General features: G+C 36.7%; 1 protein-coding gene and 1 pseudogene across 7 annotated transcripts in view; one reads left to right on the top strand and one right to left on the bottom strand.

The window, feature by feature from the left end:
• Znf644 (zinc finger protein 644) overlaps positions 1 to 19,974 on the top strand; it is a 76,746-nt gene that overhangs the window by 19,376 nt on the left and 37,396 nt on the right. For 5 of the 7 annotated variants that reach the window (XM_070007626.1, XM_070007623.1, XM_070007625.1 and 2 more), the window contains one exon: positions 5,794 to 5,854. In XM_070007626.1, the coding sequence (XP_069863727.1) occupies positions 5,811 to 5,854 (44 nt within the window). In that variant the 5' untranslated portion in view covers positions 5,794 to 5,810. Of the gene's footprint in view, positions 1 to 559; positions 690 to 5,793; positions 5,855 to 8,354; positions 8,390 to 19,974 lie in introns of those variants that run through there. The other 2 variants (XM_070007627.1, XM_070007628.1) reach the window with 2 other exon arrangements.
• On the bottom strand, positions 13,834 to 13,921 carry LOC138817444 (U6 spliceosomal RNA; annotated as a pseudogene).

The raw sequence follows: 19,974 nt of genomic DNA, 5'->3' as shown, positions 1-19,974 counted from the left end.
TCCAAATTTTCTGCCAAGGCTGTCTTTGAACCTCAGACCTCTAGATTTCAACCTTTTGAGTATCTGGTATTACAGTTTTGAACCACTAGCACCTGGCCTAGATTTCTTTAGTGGTTTTTTTTTTTTATTTAAGTGTTCCAATTTAGCATCCTTTTTTTGTTCCATGATAGCATTTACATTTCATTTTTTTTCCTCCTGCTCCTCGTGACTTTGTGTCGATGACCATAACACTATTTTTAAAATATAATTTTATTGTTATTAGGGTGTTGAACAGAGGGTTAATCATTTTATAAGTAATGAGTACAATCCTTTTTGGACAGTGTCACCCCTTCCTTTGCTTTTCCCCAGTTTCCCCATCCTGTCCCTGCCCACAAGTTGAATAGTTCATTTCTCACATAGAATATATTGAATCCCATGACTGCATTTGTTCACCCTTCCTCCCTCCCTTTCTGCATCTTTTGTCCACCTTAAAAAGACAAACTCAAAAACCATATTTCCATTTCCTGAAATTTGTTTCAATAAATAGTATAGTTCAGATATATTGTAGTACTTAATTGGAACTTGTCTGTTGTTTTCATGATAGACTTAAAATCCCACTAAGGCAAAACCAGCTGACCAGCTGTTTTTGCGTGTTCTCTTTTCTGGGACCCCTTCATAGTGATTACTTAGCTTCCAGTTATACTTTTAAGGTATGTATTTAAAAGTACTTTCTATCAAATTTCCTTTAAGATCTTCAAAAAATATGTTTTAGAGGGAATGGGTGACATAATTCAAAAAGAAATGTATTCATAACCTGGCATGTAACTGTAACCCCTCTGTATATACCTTTATAATACAAAAAATTAAAATTAAAATAAAAAAATACATTTTAGCTGGGCACCAGTGGCCCATACCTGGAGTCCTACCTGCTCAGGATCTGAGATCTGAGGATCGTTATTCCAAGCCAACTTGGGCAGGAAAGTTTGTGTGACTCTTATCTCCAATTAGCTACCAAATAGCCAAAAGTGGAGCTGTGGTTCAAATGGTAGAGCTCTAGCTTTGAGCAAAAAAGCATGAAGAGAGACTATCCAGGCCCTGAGTTCAAGCTCCAGTACTGTCCCCTTCCCCTTACCCCCCAGCCCCCCAAAAAAGCTGAAAGATAACAGGTTGGTAATGGTGTGGAGAAAAGGGTAGCCCTGTGAACTGGTGGTAGAAATGTAAATTAATAGTCATTATGAAAAACAACATGGGATAGAATTACCAATATGATTCAGGAATCCCACTTCTGGATATATTTCCAGAAGAATTGGAGTAGGTATGCCTGCAACCCGGTGTTCCTGTAGCACTGTTTACAATAATTAAGTCATGAAAGCAGCCCAACTGCCTATCTTTAGATATTTAGGTAAAGAAAGTGTGTATGTGCACAACGAAATACTGTTATGGTTAAGAAGGAGATAACATTTGAGATAACACTGTATAACTTATGAAGAATCTTAGCCAGGTGCCAGTGGCTCATAGTGCAATCCTAGCTACTCAGGAGGATTGGGATTCTAAGCCACCTGGAGCAGAAAAGCCTGTGAGATTCTTCTCTCCAATTAAACACCAGAAAAAATGGAAGTGGCACTATGGCTCGAAGTGGTAGAGTGCTAGCTTTGGGTGAAAAAGCTCAGGGACAGCGCCCAAGCCCTGAGTTCAAGCCCATTGGAGGGGATTGTTTACCTTAGTTTAACTAGAGACAAGCAATGGAACTGTGTGATTAAAGAGTATGAAATGTCATTAGGAGAAAGAAGCTTGCATAGTCTGTTACACAGAATGGCATCAGTAACAAATAATGTATTGCATATTTCAAAAATGATCAGAGGGGCTGGGAAGGTGGCTCAATGGTAGAGTGCTTGCCTTGCATGCATGAGGCCCTGGGTTCAATTCCTCAGCACCACATAAGCAAAAGAAAAAAGCCAGAAGTGGCACTGGCTCAAGTCGTAGAGTGCTAGCCTTGAGCTGAAGAGCTAGGGGACAGTGCCCAGGCCCAGAGTTCAGGCCCCCACAACCGGACTCCCCACCCCCCAAAAAAAATCAGAGTAGGGCCTGGCTTAAGTGGAGGAACATTTGCCTAAAATGCTAATAATAGATCTTAAATGCTTTCTCTCTCTCTCTCTCTCTCTCTCTCTCTCTCTCTCTCTCTCTCACACACACACACACTCACACAACACAGCCTGTGAAGTGATAAATTTCTTAATTACACCACAATATAAATCCTTTACATTTTGCCCTATATATGTGTAATTATTTGTTAATTAAAAAATTAAAAAAATTGGGCTGGGAAGGTGGCTCAGTGGTAGAGCACTTGCCTTGCATGCTCAAGGCCCTGGGTTCGATTCCTCAGCACCACATAAGAAAAAAGCCGGAAGTGGCGCTGTGGCGCAAGTGGTAGAGTGCTAGCCTTGAGCTGAAGAGCTGAGGGACAGTGCCCAGGCCCAGAGTTCAAGCCCCACAACCGGACCCAAAAAAAAAAAAAAAAATTAAAAAAATTTAGATGTGCTGGCTTGGTTTTTGGTGGACAAATATAGTTACATTTCCTCAGATTTTGAGGTATAATCATGAGCAGAGCAAGATAAAAAACTTAAGCAATTGAAGTTGCAGTTTGTAATGTGTGTATGTGGTGCTTGTATATATTTTTATGTTTTGGTGTACATAGCAAAAATTACCATTGGTAAAGGATTTAGGTGTATAGTGAAATACATTTATGTGGCTGTGTAACCGTGTTAGGTCCTTTGTGTACTACTCTGTTCAGGCTTCCATACTAAAGTGCCCCAGTATAGGTGTCTGAAACAACAGAAATTTGTTCATAATTCTGAAGGTAGGAATTTCATGAAAATGTGCAGATTTTTTTCTCCTGAGGCCTCTCTCCTCGAAGATAGCCTTTCTTCCTCCTGAGGCCTCTCTCCTCGAAGATAGCCTTTCTTCCTTGTATGCCTGCCATAAGGACACAAGTGAGATTATAGCCTCCTATGACCTCATTGAATTTGTTTGCCTCCTGAAATGTCCTTTCTCTGAGTACTGTTAAATTTAGTTTGGCTCCAATGTATGAATTTTAGAGGGAGGAATATAGTTGTTCAGTTCATTATACATTTTATGTAGAGATGCTATTAATTCATTTCCTTGAGAACTTGAAGTCTAAAATAATAATTTTTACAGGACCAAAATTCACAACTATTCTTCCTCTGGAGGCATTCCTTTTTCTTCATCCTACTAGCTGCTGGTATTTCTGACTTTGGCCGTATCTTTCCAGTCTTTGAGACCAGCATTTTCAGATCTTTATCAATTTTCATCATTGCCTTCTGTTTTATGTGTAGTCAGATTTCCTGTTACTTTCTTACGAGGTTATGTGTGCTTGCATTTAGGGCCCACCAGATAATCCAGGTTAATCTTTTCCTCTCAGATTTTATTAATTGTATTTGCAAAAACCTCTCCATCCCCCATGTAGAATTCAGGAATTAGGATGTAAATATCTTTGTTGGGCCATTTTTTTTTTTCTTTTTGGGTCGGCTTGGGCGCTGTCCCTGAGCTCTTCAGCTCAAGGCGAGCATTCTACCCCTTGAACCACAGCACCACTTCCGGCTTTCTAGTGGTTAATTGGAGGTAAGAGTCTCACAGACTTTTCTGCCCGGGCTGGCTTTGAACTGTGATCCTCATATCTCAGCCTCCTCAGTAGCTAGGATTACAGGCATGAGCCACCAGTGCCTGGCAGGCCATTTCTTTTAGCTTATCATACTTACCAGTAGACTTGCTGCAACCAGGGCTTCAACTCAGCAGGGTGTTGTTGCTTAGCTTTTTTTCCCTTAAGACTGGCTTGCTGCCACTTGAGCCACAGTTCCACTTCCAGGTTTTTGCCGGTTAATTGGAGATATAAGTCTCACAGAGTTGTTTGACCTGGTAACTTAGCCTCCTGAGTAACTAGAATTACAGGTCTGAGGTACCAGTACCCAGCTAAATCATTAACATTAGTACTAAAATAATATTTGTCTTTCTTCCATTTTCTTTGTAAGGCTAGTACTTAAATTAGTGTAGGTTTTCTTGTTCACAATTTTTTTTTTCAGGATTGGAAATGTTTAGGGGAAAAATCTTGGTACTAATAATCAGAACAGTTTTTCATTCACTCAACAGACCATTGCACTGGTCTGATTTTTGTCAGGTTTTATTTATGAAATAACCAGATATTTCAAGGTTTTTCAGTTCTTAGAGATGTAAATTAAGTAGCCTGTGTTTTGCTTGACTTCTATATTCCAAATACATTTTTGGATACAAAAGAAAATTTAAATTTCTTAATTTACCTCACACGTGCTGAAATGAAACAAATGAAAATTCTTGTCTACAGTGTCTGCAGTATAGTTTAGAAAATACACGGTAAAACCAATGACTTCAGATTTAGTTTTATGTAGTAACTTAACACATACTTTTTACACAGTTGAAGGAAATAAGGCTCTACCAGAGTGACTGATAAAATAGTGAAGGAATATTACAGTATTATAATCATGTAAATAAAAAGGCATTATCAAAAGTAAAGAGATAGGTAGATATGACTTGCCATGTGGAAAGCTATGAAAGCTGGGAGCCATAGCTGTGGGAAGTGCAGTACAGTTTAGTGTGGTGTAAACATTCAATGAATGAGAAAATGCTGATAGGTTCAAGATGACCATTGTAAAATGATTACTTATAGTTTGGAAAGGACAGATTTGAGGTGATAGTGTAAGTTTTAAAAGTTATCTATAGTATAAGTTTTAAAGCTTAAACTAGGCTGAGAATTGAAGTAATTATAGTGGTGCCATTTTGTAAGCATAAAAAATTCAGAATAATAGGTTGACTTAAATAGGAGATAATGTAGTTTTGGGGATAAGATGTAGTGATTTTTCAGAATTTGAAATGCGGTAGTATAAGGTTTTTGACAACATTTTCAGTAGATTATTGAAGGAGTTATATACACTAGATTGAAGATTAAATCAAAGCAAGAGAGCATCAAAATGTTATCTCTAGAATAATGGTACTTAGCATTTTGTGAGTTCTTAGTGTTAGATATTACTATTACTACTAGTAGTAGTCATTGTATAGTCTTTTAGGCCACTCATGTTTTGTCTTCAGTTTTTGTATATTTTTGGTATGATATAAAATTTTAATTAGATGAACATTGACTTAGAAGTAACTTTTATTAATAAATATAGTAAGCCTTTTCTATTCATGGGTTGTGGCCATATTAAACATGTATAGACGTGTTGATTTCTAAACAATATAACACCTTATTTACATAATATTTGCATTGTATTAGGTACTATAGTCAATCTAGAGATGGTATACAAGTATATAGAGAAAAGTTATCTGGAAAAACATGCTGTTTTGTATAAGGGTCTTTTCCACCTGTGGATTTGTGGGTTTTTGAAACAACTTCCCACAGATGTTAACTATTGTCATTGCCAAATAGTAAAATTAATAAAAAGAAGTTACTTTAAAATTTTAAAAAGAGAACTACAATGTTAGTATTTTTGAATAAAGCAAAGGAAGTTGTTGTGACAGTTTTAAATGAGATCTACAATGTTTCTCATTTAAATATAGTATTGTTCCTTAAAAAAATGATACTGGGGTTAGCAATAGTTTCCTGAAAGTTAAAACGGTCATAGCTTAGTTGAATATTTTCTCAGTTGTTTTATCAAGAAAGTATTTGACTTGTAAATTGTACACTAAAAGAATAGTGTGTTTGTAACTGAAAGAATTCATACCTGAAACTAAAAACTAAATGATGGATTTTTACATATGTTTTTTCAGGTTTGATTTAATTTCGGATGAGATTGTTCTTGCATCGAGATGTTAATAAGACAAAATCTAGGTAAGTAGAAGACTATTTTGTTGAATATCACAAGGTAGAAATAAACTTAGGGTTTTTTTTTTGGTAAACTTATGTTTTAGACATGTGACTTCAAGTTTAGAGTCAAAGATTTAGTAAAAGTTTTAGTGTGAATTAGCGTTTTGATAAAGTTGCTTTGATAGAAGTAAAATAACTCCATGAGATTCCTTTTATGTTGAGTTATTTATAACATACAGGTTTCTTTTCTTTTCTTTTCTTTTCTTTTCTTTTCTTTTCTTTCTTTCTTTTTTTTTTTTTTTTGGTTGGTGGTGGGGCCTGAACTCTGGGCCTGTGCGCTGTCCCCCAGCTCTTCGGCTCAAGGTTAGTGCACTACCACTTGAGCCACAGCGCCACCTCCGGCTTTTTCTGCTTATGTGGTGCTGAGGAACTGAACCCAGGGCCTCATGCATGCAAGGCAAGCACTCTACCATGAGCCGCCTTCCCAGCCCTAACGTACAAATTTCTAACGACTAGTATGTAACTAGTTGATGTAACTGAACTCACCAGTTTAGTACAAGATATGTGGGACTGTTTCATTGTTCTCCTAAGTTGATGTATTATATGAGCACTCTTCACTTTTATGATTTTTACTTCTATGTTCTGTTAACAAAATTTTCCAAGTTAGGACTTATTTCTGTTAATATAGCATTCATAACTATACATTTAAAATTTTTTTTTCTTTTTCTTTTTGTTGGTTGTGGGGCTTGAACTCTGGGCTTCAGCGCTGTCCTTGAGCTCTTTAGCTCAAGGCAAGTGCTCTGCCGCTTGAGCCACAGCACCACTTCCCGTTTTCTAGTGGTTTATTGGAGATAAGAGTCTCACAGGGGCTGGGAAGGTGGCTGGGGCTGGGAAGGTGGCTCAGTGGTAGAGCGCTTGCCTTACATGCATGAGGCCCTGGGTTTGATTCCTCAGCACCACATAAGCAAAAAGAAAACAGCCGGAAGTGGCGCTGTGGCTCAAGTGGTAGAGCGCTAGCCTTGAGCTGAAGAGCTGAGGGACAGCGCCCAGGCACAGAGTTCAGGCCCCACAACCAGACCCCCCCCCCAAAAAAAAAAAAAAAAGTCTCACAGACTTTTCTGCCCAGGCTGGCTTTGAACCATGATCCTCAGATCTCAGCCTCCTGAGCAGCTAGGATTACAGGTGTTAACTACCGGTCCCCGGCTAAAAACGTTTTTCTTGTGGATATTTCTATTGAAGAACTTTTCTAATGTAGTGTTCTGATTAGCTTTCTAAAGACCATTAACTTTAAAAAAACTAAATTGTGATTTAAATTTTAATTTTTGGCTTGGTATATGGAAGTACTTTTCTGTAATTATAAGCTGTAGAAATGCTAAAAATTGTTTCTAATTAGTGAATAATGGTTTGGAATGTAAATAGAATTAAAAAAGAATGTATTGATAAAATTACAATTAAATTAGTTTTTCTACTTTTACCATATATGTTTTATTGTCATAAATTGGTTGATGTTTTTGTTTCTTTTGTTTTGATGGTGGTCCTGGGATTGAACTTAGGGCAAGCACTGTACAGCTTGAGCCGTGCCCCTAACCCTTTTGCTTTAGTTTGTTTCTGATAGAGTCTTGTACTCTTGCTTGGCAAAAGCTTCAGACCACAACCTCTGCCTTCCAAGTAGCTGGTGTGTGTTGTCATTCCTGGTTTGTTTTTGAAGAGTGTCTTGACAACTTTTCCCAGACCAGCTTTGAATTTGTGATGCTCTTGTCTTGTGTGGTAAATACTGCTATATAGAAAAAAAATATTTTATTTTGGTTAATGGTAAACTTTCATTTTCTTCAAGAAGAGTTTGTTTGTTTACTTACTTATTTTTGTGTCTGTTCTACAGCTTGAATTCAGTGCCTGGACACTGTCTTTGTTTTTTTGCTCAAGGCTAATGCTCTGCCACTTGAAACAGAGCTCCACTTTCAGCTTTTTAGTTGATAATTGGACATAAGAGTCTCAGGGACTTTTCTGCCTGGGCCTGCTTTGAACTGCCCTCCTCAGATCTCTGGGTAGCTATGATAACAGGCACTGAGGCCTGGCCAGTATCTTATTTTTATAGCATTTATTATTGTAAAGAACAATGCCTATAAAACTTTTGAAATATAGAAATATCTATATTTTTACTTTAAACTTTTACAGAAATTTTTGTTGACTAGTTGAATAACCTTTGTTTTGATTACTTTGAAGTTTGTTACTGCTTTTAATATAATTTGACTTAATTGAAACTAACACAGATAGGTATGAGTTTTTCTTTCTGTAGGCATTTACATTTAGTGACATGTAAAACTTAAAGAATAAGGTTGAATGACTATTTATGTATATGTTCGCATATGTAATCACCACCTAGATTTAGGTGTACAAAATTTTGTTATCCCAAAAGTTTTTTGTCCTTTTTCTTTCCTGTTCCAATAGCCTTCCCTTGAGAAGTTGTGTCAGCATGGTTTACTTTTAACATTCTTTTTTAAAAAAATTATTTTATTTTGTAAAGATGCTGTACAAGGAGGTTACAGTTACATGAATAAGGTAATGAGTACATTTCAAACATTGTTACTACTCCTTTGTTTTTCTCATAATCCTTTCCTCCCTCACTCCTGCCCCCACTTTTAACATTCTTAAATATTATGTATGTAGACTTTGAAAGTATGTATTATATTTGTCTGTTTTTCGATGTTTTTTGATCCATGTTGTGAATATGTCTATAGTTTTTATTATTGATGAGAAATATTTTATTTATTTGTATGTATTTGTTTGTATTTTTTAATTGTAAAAATGCTGTACAGAGGGGTTACAGTTCCATGAGCAAGTTAATGAGTACATTTTCTATTGAGCATTGGTCATGGAGCTTGAGCTCTGGGCCTGGGCACTGTCCCTGAGCTCTTCAGCTCAAGGCAAGCGCTCTACCACTTGAGCCACAGCACCAATTCCAGTTTTTTGTTGTTGTTGGTCGTGGGGCTTGAACTCTGGGCTTGGGCGCTGTCCCCTGAGCTCTTCAGCTCAAGGCGACCACTCTGCCGCTTAAACCACAGTGTCACTTCTGGTTTTCTAGTGGTTTTTTTGGAGATACGAATCTCACGGAGTTTCCTGCCCGGGCTGGCTTTGAACTTTGATCCTCAGCCTCCTGAGTAGCTAGGATTGCAGGCGTGAACCACTGATACCCGGTTGCTGAGAAATATTTTAATGTATGAATTTCCCATTAATTGTTTGCATGTTCTGTCTGTAATTTTCCAAGCCTCTGTCCCCACTTGCCAATTTTCTCTTACTACCTTATTTTGGAGGCCTTTCCATTTTCTTCAGCCACAAGCAGAATAAAAGGTAGCCCTGTTACATAGTTTACAATGATTTCATTGCAGCCATGACAGCATGCTCGAACTGTGTGAATAACCCAGTATGATATCTAATACTTACAGTTTAATGTTCCTAAGTATGTGTTGTTAGTCCCCCCAATATCCTGCTTCCTTAATTGCCAGTACCCTTTGACTTCACTGTCAGCATATATAGTTGGGTTATTTCAAATATTATCTCATGAGCTTTGAGCCAGGCCTGGTAATACTACAGTAAGTTGTCTTTTTTTATATTAGACTATGCATTTGTTGAAGGTAGATACCATTCATATATCTTATTTATTTTAGTATGGTGCTTGGGCTGCTGTATGCATTCAGTGAGTGTTATATAATTCTTACTGAAAGGAGATAGGGACATCACAGTTTCAGTTACTGTTTGCTATTGGAAGGAGCCAGTGAGAGCATTCTGAAAGCAGTATTCATATATCAATCCAATTGAAATACACTATCCAGTTATATTCCCAGTGTCAAACCTTAAATAAGACTGGGTGGCCCATTGATTTTGATTACTGTTTCTAAGCAAAGGCATGAATGTAGTTTGTGGAGATTGAAATATTTGTTGCTATTTTTTTATTGTGAAAATACTGTGTTTGTTGCTATTTTCTTTGTGTGTTTTTGCTAGTTATTTCTTTAATTTGAAGATGTAAAGAGATGTGTGTTGAACTTATATAAGTAGAAGAGTAGGAAAATTGGTCACATAAAAAGTGAAGAAAATTCATTTCTTTTAATTTCTTTCTTTTTTTTTTTTTGCCAGTTCTGGGGCTTGAACTCAGAGCCTGGGCACTGTCCCTGAGCTTTTGCTTAAGGCTAGCACTCTACCACTTGAGCCATACTGCCACTTCTGGCTTTTTCTGCTTATATGGTACTGAGGAATCGAACCCAGGATTTCATGCATGGTAGGGAAGTTCTCTGCCACTAAGCTGCATTCCTAACCCAAGAAAACTCATTTCTTGAAGGTAAAAAATGATGGAGGAAGAAATTAAGGAATTGCTTGGAACTGTGATAACAATTTATATTAATATGGCTTAGGAGCTTGTTACTTGCTGAAATGTAGTTTTGGAAATTTTGTTACATCATTATAAATGTATCATAGTTAAATAAGGTACTTTTTAAAGAAATGAAGCATTTTTCCTAGTTTTTTCTTCTATATTTGATAATTGGCATTTGGGCTGGCTATTGTAATCATCTGGGATTTTTATGCCTGAAGTTTGATTGCCCTGTACCAAGTCCAGAGCAAGAGGAGATTCTTCCCCACTGGGGTCAGTTTGTTTCTTTTCCTCAGTGCAGCATCTGCCATGAAGGCTGAGCATTGAATGGTCACTAACGCCATCTCACGCTGTTCCTTCTGCCTCCTGAAAGGGTTTTCTTAGAGTATTACCAAACACAAAGTTCAGTTATTTTTTATTTCATCTTGGATATGAAGTGTGCTTCTATTTCTTGTTGGTTTGAGGATCCAGAGAAATGTAATCTTCAAACTACTTGATTTACATGTTTCTGCAAGGTTTTAGACAGGTTTTTCTCTTCAGAGATCTGTAGACATATCTGTTTGGGTTATAGGTTCCTCTTCCTCACCTGATTTGGTACCTAAAGAACAGAATTTTGATTAGAGAAAATATTGACTAGGAAAATAAGGGCAGAGGAAGCATGAACTAAAAGCTATTTTAATTTTTAGAAATTATTTCATAGAAGATTTTCACTTAACCGAACATTCATTTTGTTAAATAAATATTAGCATTTTCGTAAATGCACTAAAGTTTATGTTTTTGATGTAGGGATTCACTATTAGCTCTATTTGCTTTCTTTCTTTTTTTTGGGGGGGGTGGTCCGGTCATGGGGCCTGAACTCTAGGCTTGGGCGCTGTCCCTCAGCTCTTCAGCTCAAGGCTAGTGCTCTACCACTTGAGCCACAGCACCACTTCCGGCTTTTTTTTCTTTTTGCTTATGTGGTGCTGAGGAATTGAACCCAGGGCCTCATGCATGCAAGGCAAGCACTCTACCACTGAGCCACCTTCCCAGCCCTTGCTTTCATTTTTTATTAACAAATCTTCTTTTGAGGCCATTGAGAAATAAAATAATACTGTGAAAGTCCTATCCTGATAAATAAGTTAGTTATTTCAGTATTGCATTTAACAGTATGAGGTTAGGAAATAAATGACTGGCTTGAGGTCAAGTGGATAACTTTGGAGTCAGAGTTAGAACCTTAGTCTTCTACATCTTATGCACATTTTAGCTGGTATTGAAGACTATGAGGCCTTCTGGCACATTATCTGTGCTCAGTATTTACTTAATTTTTTTATTGAGTCATTTAGTGTTTATGAATTGGTTATTATCATTGGTACTATAATGATAGTAGTCTTAAGAGGAAATATGACAAAAGTGTACAATTGGAGTCGTGTGTGTGTTTAGTGTTTTGATTTGGCCTGTGCTCTTGGAAAGTAAGACTTGCATGTTTTATTAATATATATTCAGGTACCTGTATCAGTATTCATAGTAGACATTCAATACATTTTTATGGAATGACTAAATGGAAATATTACAGGGCATCCAAGAAGTGACAAACTAAAACTTTGAGGGACTGTATATGACTTACAAAATTTTGGGGAAGGACTGTTGGCAAAAGAAACAGCATACACAAAGGATGAGAAAGGTAAGAGAAAGGCAAAGTTGTCAGCGAAAGAAATACATTTTTTTTTAGCATAAAGTTCTACCTGGGATGTGAATGTAGTAGTGGCTGGTGTGTAGAGATAAGACTAAAAAGTAAGACTGGAGTCATTTTATTGAGGATCTTAGCCATTTGGAGAATGGCTTAGTAGAATGAGAAAACATTGAAGGAGCTTAAATATAAGAAAGGGATAATCTGTAGGTGTTTTGGTTTTGGTGCTGGATATTGAACCTAGGGCCTCATGTACTCTGTTGAGCTACAGCCTGACCTTCTACTTCTGTGTTTTAGCAAAAGAACCTAATGAAAAAGTGGAAAAACAGATCACAGGGGAAGCTAAGTTGTATTTAGGATACTCAGTTAATGAGTAGAGGCTGCTGGCTGACCTTAGAATGGCAATAGTGAGGTTAGAAAGATGTGGGAGCATTTGAGAGAGATTTAGACAACAAAATTAATGATCAGTTACAATGGAATAGGAGAGAAAGTAAGAAAGGAATTAAGGTTGATTTCTATCCTAGGGACTAGGATATTCCTATTCACAAATAGGAATGGTAAAGAAAAAGGATAGCAGGTGCTGGTGGCTCAAGTTTGTAATCCTAGCTACTCAGGAGGCTTAGATCTGGAGGATTATAGTTCAAAGCTAACTGGGACAGAAAAATCCATGAGACTCTGTCTTCAAAGTAACTAGCAAAATACTGGGCTAGAGGTGTGGCTTAAGTGGTAGAGTACCAGCTGAGCAAACAAGCTGAGCCAGTCTGAGGTTCTAAATTCAAACTTAAACCAGCAAAAATATTTTTTAAATAAAGAAGATTTGGAGAGAACAAGAGATCTTCAGACAGTTCAGGACATCAGAGTTACAATGTTAGGTGGTATACAAGGCCTCTAACTTGAGAGACATCTGACAGTCATCAGTATTAAGTCTTCCTTTCTCACACATTGATTTTTTTGTTTATTAATATTGTCTAAAGAGTATTGTAAACTATATTTTGTTCCATGTAGATGTTGCTCTTTATCAGATTCTGGCTTCTCTTCTCCCTCTTCTCTCTTCCTCTCTCCTTCTTTCCTTTCTCCTTCCCTCCCCTCCTATATCATCCTTGCATTCTCTCCCCTCTCCTTTTCTTCCCCTTTCTTCTCTCTTTGTTTAAACAGGGTCTTATGTAGCCCATGCCTGGAATTCACTGTATCCTAAGTTAACCATCCTTGAACTTGTCAAGACTTCTCCTATCTCTGCCTCCATGTGCTGGAACTACAAGTGTGTACAACCATATCTGACTTTTGCTTATTCTTAAGTAAGATTTAATACCATTGGTGAAAACTTATACTATTAATAACAAGAATCTTACCAAAAATATTTGCCTACTTAAGAGTATATTGTGTTATTTTTTGAATTTGTATTAATAGTACATAATATAGCAGTTATCTAGTAGTATATATAGTATAGTGGTATGTAATATAGTAATAGGAAATAAATAATTTGGTAATGTTTGATAATGGAAACATGGTCTACCTTGAATAACAAAATTTAGTCTGAAGTCTTCAGGTTAATCATGGCTCAGTGAGTCATATAAATAATGAGTCTATGAATAAAAGGTGTGTGTGAGAGCTGGATCTTGCCTTTCTTGTTAATCATTTACACTCATTGTCCAGGTCAGTTTTTGGGCACAGAGATCCCCAGTAAATATTAGATTTTATTTTTAATTAGGCTGACTTTAAATATCACTTTTTTTTTTGTCATGGGGCCTGAACTCTGAGCCTGGGTGCTATCCCTGAGCTCTTCATCTCAAGGCTAGCACTCTACCACTTGAGCCACAATACCACTTCTGGTTTTCTGGTGGTTGATTGGAGATAAGAGTCTTACGGATTTTCCTGCCCGGGCTGGCTTTGAACCTAGATCCTCAAATCTCAGCCTCCTGAGTAGCTAGGATTACATGTATAAGCCACCCACCCAGTTTAATGTCACTCTTTTTTACATGAATGTTTTGTCAGTTTGTATGTCATCCTTACCCAAGGGCCTTGCTAATCTTTTCTGTATTGTTTTTTTTCTTTTTAAAAAAAGTATATATATATATATATATATATAAAGTCATAGTGAGCATGTATGCTATGAATTAAAAGGATCTTATCTGCAGTATGAAGGTGATACTTTGCTTGAGCAATACATTTCCTTAAATTATTCTGTAGTAGTTCATATGTATAATACCTCCTCCACTGTATTCCTCTTCCCACAAAAACATTTATCTATCTAACTAGAACGTGTTTTTTGATACCACTGTCTAGCACTGGATTCAAAGGATTTTTTTTAATGCTAATGCAAGCCCCATTTTCCTATTAAGCTAAAACCCCTCTGCCTACTTCCTTACTAGATCTTTTTTTTTTTTTTTTTTTTTTTTGTCGGTCGTGGGGCTTGAACTCTGGGCCTGGGCGTTGTCCCTTAGCTCTTCAGCTCAAGGCGAGTGCTCTACCACTTGAGCTACAGCGCCACTTCCGGTTTTCTGGTGGTTTTATTGGAGATAGGAGTCTCACGGTCTCTCCTGCCCGGGCTGGCTTTGAACCGTGATCCTCAGATCTCAGCCTCCTGAGTAGCTAGGATTACAGGCGTGAGCCACCAGCGCCCGGCACTAGATCTTTTTTATTTTGTTCTGTCATATAACATGTGTTTACCTTTTCTTTCTGTTCCCATTACTGTTAATTTTTATTTCATTCTTTATAACATTGTTCTGTGAATGGTCTATCTTGTACTTTTGTTTAAACCATTTGATTGAACTTTTAAAAAAGTGACTGGTATTATTTGCCCCCAGAGAATTCCTTAAGAATAAATTTTAATTATTTTTTTTTTCTTTTCTTTTTGGTCGGTCATGGGGCTTGAACTCTGGGCCTGGGCGCTGTCCCTCAGCTCTTCAGCTCAAGGCGAGCTCTCTACCACTTGAGCTACAGTGCCATTTCCGGTTTTCTGGTGGTTTATTGGAGATAGGAGTCTCACAGTCTCTCCTGCCCAGGCTGGCTTTGAACTTCTATCCTCAGATCTCAGCCTCCTGAGTAGCTAGGATTACAGGCGAGCCTCCAGCGCCGGCTAAATTTTAATTCTTAAGTCACACATTCAGAAGTTTTCAAATTCATGTTTTTAGTTAACAGTTTCATCTCCTGCTGTTTGTAAATAGACATTTTGCTGCAACCTAATTGATTATTGCTATGATGAAAGTATATTTTTACCCCATCTTCTTCACTAGTGTCAGCTCTTCTCTTGAAATTTAGCTTATCAAAAGAAGCTCAGATTCTTTTTTCGTCTTGAGGTGATCTTGTTAGTGATGTGTGGCGATTCTCTAAAAAATAAAATGCTGATATCTTCTATTAATACTCTCTGTAGTTGATAGATTCATATATATATATATATATATAATTTTTATTATTATTATTTTTGCCAGTCCTGGGGCTTGATCTCAGGGTCTGAGTGCTGTCCCTGAGCTGTTTTTGCTCAAGTCTAGTGCTCTGCCAAGTACCACTTACGGCTTTTTCTGTTTATGTGGTGCTGAGGAATCGAACCCAGGGCCTCATGCATGTGAGACAAGCACTCTACCACTGAGCCAACTTTCCAGTTCATGTTCTTATATTTTTTGACTGATTAAAAATTAACAAGTTTGTATGGTATTTGCTGTTTGTACACATAACAAGCTCTTAGGAACTTTTTCTGGTTTAACAAAACCATGGTAAATCCAGGTTTACCTCACTTAATATTATAAAATATCAGGCACTGTTATAAATATTGTGTCGTTCTCATTTTGTAGATGACAAGACTAAGTTGCAATGAGTTTAGTTATGAAAGAGCTAGGATTTGAACCAAGTAGTATGGGTTTAGAGTCTTGTGTTCCTGAAGATTATAATGTTACTCTTAGCACAGCAGTAAAGTAATTTCATGCTTACTTCACTCATTATTGTTCCTTACTCTCCTTGGTTTTTATTATCTCATATGGACAATTTGTTTTATTTACAATAGTGTGCTTAAAGTTCATCCTTGTTATAACATTTTGCCAAATTTCTTCCTTTTTAAGGCTGAGTAATACTTCTCTATGTATATACTACATTTTGTTTTTCCCTTTATTCATTGATGGCTTCTTCAGTTTCCTTCCCTATTTTTTGAATATTATGGCTAGTGCTCCTATGAACATTGGTGTATAATAATCTCTTGAGACTTTGATTTTGATTGTGTACCCAGAAATAGAATTGCTAGATTATATGTTAGTTCTATTTTTAGATTTCTGAAGAACCATGGTATTGTTTTCTATAGTAACTTCATTATTTGATATTCCTACCAGCAGTACCCAGAACTTAGTGTTGGTCATTTCAGTTTCTGCTTACATATGTTGAAGTAGTCTCTATTCCTTATCTGCTGGGTATGTTTACCATGAAAAAGGAGATTGAATTTTGTCATCCTTTTTTACGGCAGTTGACATGATCAACATGATATATTTTTTGTTTTTCATTTTGACAATGTGATACACTTAAATTATTTTTTTGTGTTAAACTTTTTCAATTTCAGGAATAAATAAATACAGTCACTGTATACTCATATTAATTTGCTCTTGAATTTTTTTTGCTTTAGTAACTTTTTTCATGTTCTCACTCTCTTCTACCCAAATAATTAAAAGACTCATAGATGATTTCTATAATGAAGCCATACTGTAGCTTTTTATTCTTAACACTTATTACTAAGGAAAGTATGTTCAATGGAATGTGATAGCTTTCTATTAAAAATCATTTGAATATCTTTGTTTTGGTTTGTACATACTTCACAATCACAATACATATATGATGCATAGGTTTTAGACTATTATTTATCATGGCTGTTCATTATAGTGTTGTTGGAGATTTATATACATTCCATTGCCAGAATGACTTAGATTAGAATATTTTAGAATGAGAATCGGTATTTTTTTTTTTTTTTTTTTTTTTTGGGTCCGGTCGTGGGGCCTGAACTCTGGGCCTGGGCGCTGTCCCTCAGCTCTTCAGCTCAAGGCTAGCACTCTACCATTTGAGCCACAGCGCCACTTCCGGCTTTTTTCTTATGTGGTGCTGAGGAATCGAACCCAGGGCCTTGAGCATGCAAGGCAAGCGCTCTACCACTGAGCCACCTTCCCAGCCCAGAATCGGTATTTTTTAAATTAAAAAAAACCAAAACCTTCAAGTGCAGACATATTTGAGAATTATGACCTAGTTCCTACATATTAGGAATTATATGAAAGCTGAGCACTGGTGGCTTATACCTGTAATCCTAGCTACTCAGGAGGCTGATGGTTATGGTTCAAAGCCAGCCCAGGCAGGAAAGTCCTGAGACTTTTATCTCCAATTAATCACAGAAAAAGCCAGAAGTGGTGCTGTGCTCAAGTGGTAAATGCTAGCTTTGAGTAAAAGTATTCAGGGACAGTGCACAGGCCCAGAGTTAAAGCCCCAGGCCCAGGAAAAAAGAATTATATGGAATACTTAAAAACCAACAAACCTGGAAATCTTAGTAAAGTTGAATGAGTCAAATTCCAGGAAAGGAGTTGTAATAGTGTGTCTCTTAAAAGAATTTCTCTGATTTGTTGTGTTTCTGGGTTTCTGGGTCTCTATTAAGAAAATTTCGGCCTACAAAGGAGGAGGCAGCAATGCTTGATCAAAGAAATGTACTCATTATCTTGTCCATAAAATTGTAACCCCTTTATACAGTATTTTCACAATTAAAAAAAAGAAAAGAAAAAGAAAATTTCGCCCCTCTGCCAAGGAGCCCTAGAGTTTCTCCTATTCCATCCTGCAATGTTTTCAGAGTATCTGCTTTGACTCCAAGGTCTTTAATCCATTTGGAGTTGATTCTGGTGCAGGGTTTTCTACAAGTGATTAACCAATTTTGCCAGCACCATTTACTGAAGTGGCTGTATTTCTTCCATTCTATTTTTTAGCTCCCTTATTGAAGATTAGATGGCTATAGGTCTGTGGGTTCATTTCTGGGTTTTCAGTTCTATTCCATTGGTCCTGAGGTCTGTATGGTTTCCCTTATTTGCAATAACTAGTATATGTCTGAGACAAGCAGAATCGGTCAGATAAGTTGATGTTAGATGAAATGAACCCTAAAATAAGGACTCAAATGGTTTTTCTTTCTTGCTATTGTTTCTAACATATTTATAAGATGATTTCTTTGTTGCTTTGTATGTCCTTCCCCCACGGTATAACCCCTGTTTTAGCTGTATTTTATGTTGATAAAATTTGTGGAGGGGAAGAAAAAAAAACAAATTGTTTAAATAGAGATACAGGTGGATCCATTGCAACAATGAAATGTATAAGACATTATGTCAAAAAATGAACTTTACAACTTTGGCGGGCGGGGAGGAGGGCGGGAGGGCAGGGATGGTAAGGGGAAACAAAGGAGGAGGCAGCAATGCTTGATAAGAAATGTACTCATTACCTTGCTCATGTAATTGTAACTCCTCTGTATGATATTTTCACAATAAAAAAATTAATTAAAAAAAGAATTTCCCAAGTTTTCTGAAGCATGTCTGGGATTTTAACAGTAATTTTTGCAGTAACATTTTCTCAACGACATAAATTAAGGGCTGCAAATCTGAATTTTCTGTTATATGGATTGAAAGGAGATATATATGTCTTTATAACATATTTGGAAGTTAAGCTGTTCTTTGATAATTAAGAAAATTGACAATGGTCTCCTATCCAATAATAATTTATCTCATTGCTAATCAGTGTTGACTTACAGATAGCTGCCCTCTTGCTTTGTCCTTATGACTTTTTCTCTGTTCTTGCCTATCCTTGGAATCCCTTTGTATGTACTAGGCTTCTTGAGGTTGAAATAGGGCCTATGAATAAAGGTGTGATCTGTGTTATACACTAATGCTTAACCATACCTGTAGAATATGATAACTTGTAATAGTGTTTAGATGTGTGACCTTTTATAAAGTATTTAGAAAAAGAGTTGTGGGTCTGAGGGGGAGTAATACACTTGATATAAGTATACATACATATATTTGAGAAATGTTATACGGTATCAAGTCATATAATTTTCCATAATTTTTCAAGTTGATTTCAAAGATGAATTTTAATACAAACTTGTAACTTTATGCACACACTGGTAGCTAGAGAGAAAGAGAGGCTATATACAAACAATAAAGTATGTTTGATGAAATTAATTGAAGTTAATAAAAGGAAAGTTTGCTTTGTTTCTATAATTTGACTGATTGCAGGCTTATGTTGTTTACTCTAGTGAGATTACTTTTTTGTGTCTCTTTAGGTTTTCTATTACCATCTAGTTGTTTTAAAACATATATACAAAAGAAGATATGGTTACTTTTCTTTTGGAACCTAGAAAGCCTTTTTCATGGAACTTAATTCATTTGGAGGAGATACATTAATCAGTAATTATCAGAAGATATCTCCGAGAGTAGTTCTGCATGAATATATTAAAAAAGAGCTTAAGGAATGTCAGGGGAATCAGAAGGAGAGGAAGGGTTACCGATGAATGAAGAGGATCAAAGGACATTGCATTGATGTTGGGCACCTGTGGTTCACTCTTGTAATCTCAGGAGACTGAGATCCAGAGGATCAAGGTTCAAGGACAGTTCAGGCAGAAAAGTCTACAAGATGGTCTCCAACATAACCAACAAAATAGCAAGAAGCATGGATCAAGAAGCATGGTAGAGCACCAGCTGAGCAGACAAGCCGAGTGAGAAAAAGAGCAAAAAGCCCTGAGTTCAAGCTGCTTAAAAGTACTGCTTAAAAGCAAAATAAAATGAGACAAAAGAGGAAAAATGCGAGAAGAGGGGAAGAATAGTACACGCAGAAAATTTGTATTTGATCATAGTGCACTGAGTGCATGTGTTGAAATATCACAATGAAACCCCTTCATATTACAAATGAATGCTAGTTCAAAAATAATCTACAGAAAATAAGAAGTGCTTGTTAATGTGTAGAGGAAGGCTTTGGGTAGTGATACTGAAAGCTCAGTTGATGGGAGATTATGAAGTAAGGTTAACTAGATTTTGGTGATGGACAGCTGAGAAGAGGGCAGAGAATTCCAGACAAAGTTTATGATGAGAAATATATTTGGTGAATTTGAGAGGCCTCACAAGT

The sequence above is a fragment of the Dipodomys merriami genome, unplaced genomic scaffold (assembly GCF_024711535.1).
Source record: "Dipodomys merriami isolate MVZ:Mamm:240054 unplaced genomic scaffold, mDipMer1.0.p SCAF_7, whole genome shotgun sequence".
Classification (NCBI taxonomy): Eukaryota; Metazoa; Chordata; class Mammalia; order Rodentia; family Heteromyidae; genus Dipodomys; species Dipodomys merriami.
This window is presented reverse-complemented; position numbering and strand designations above follow the sequence as displayed.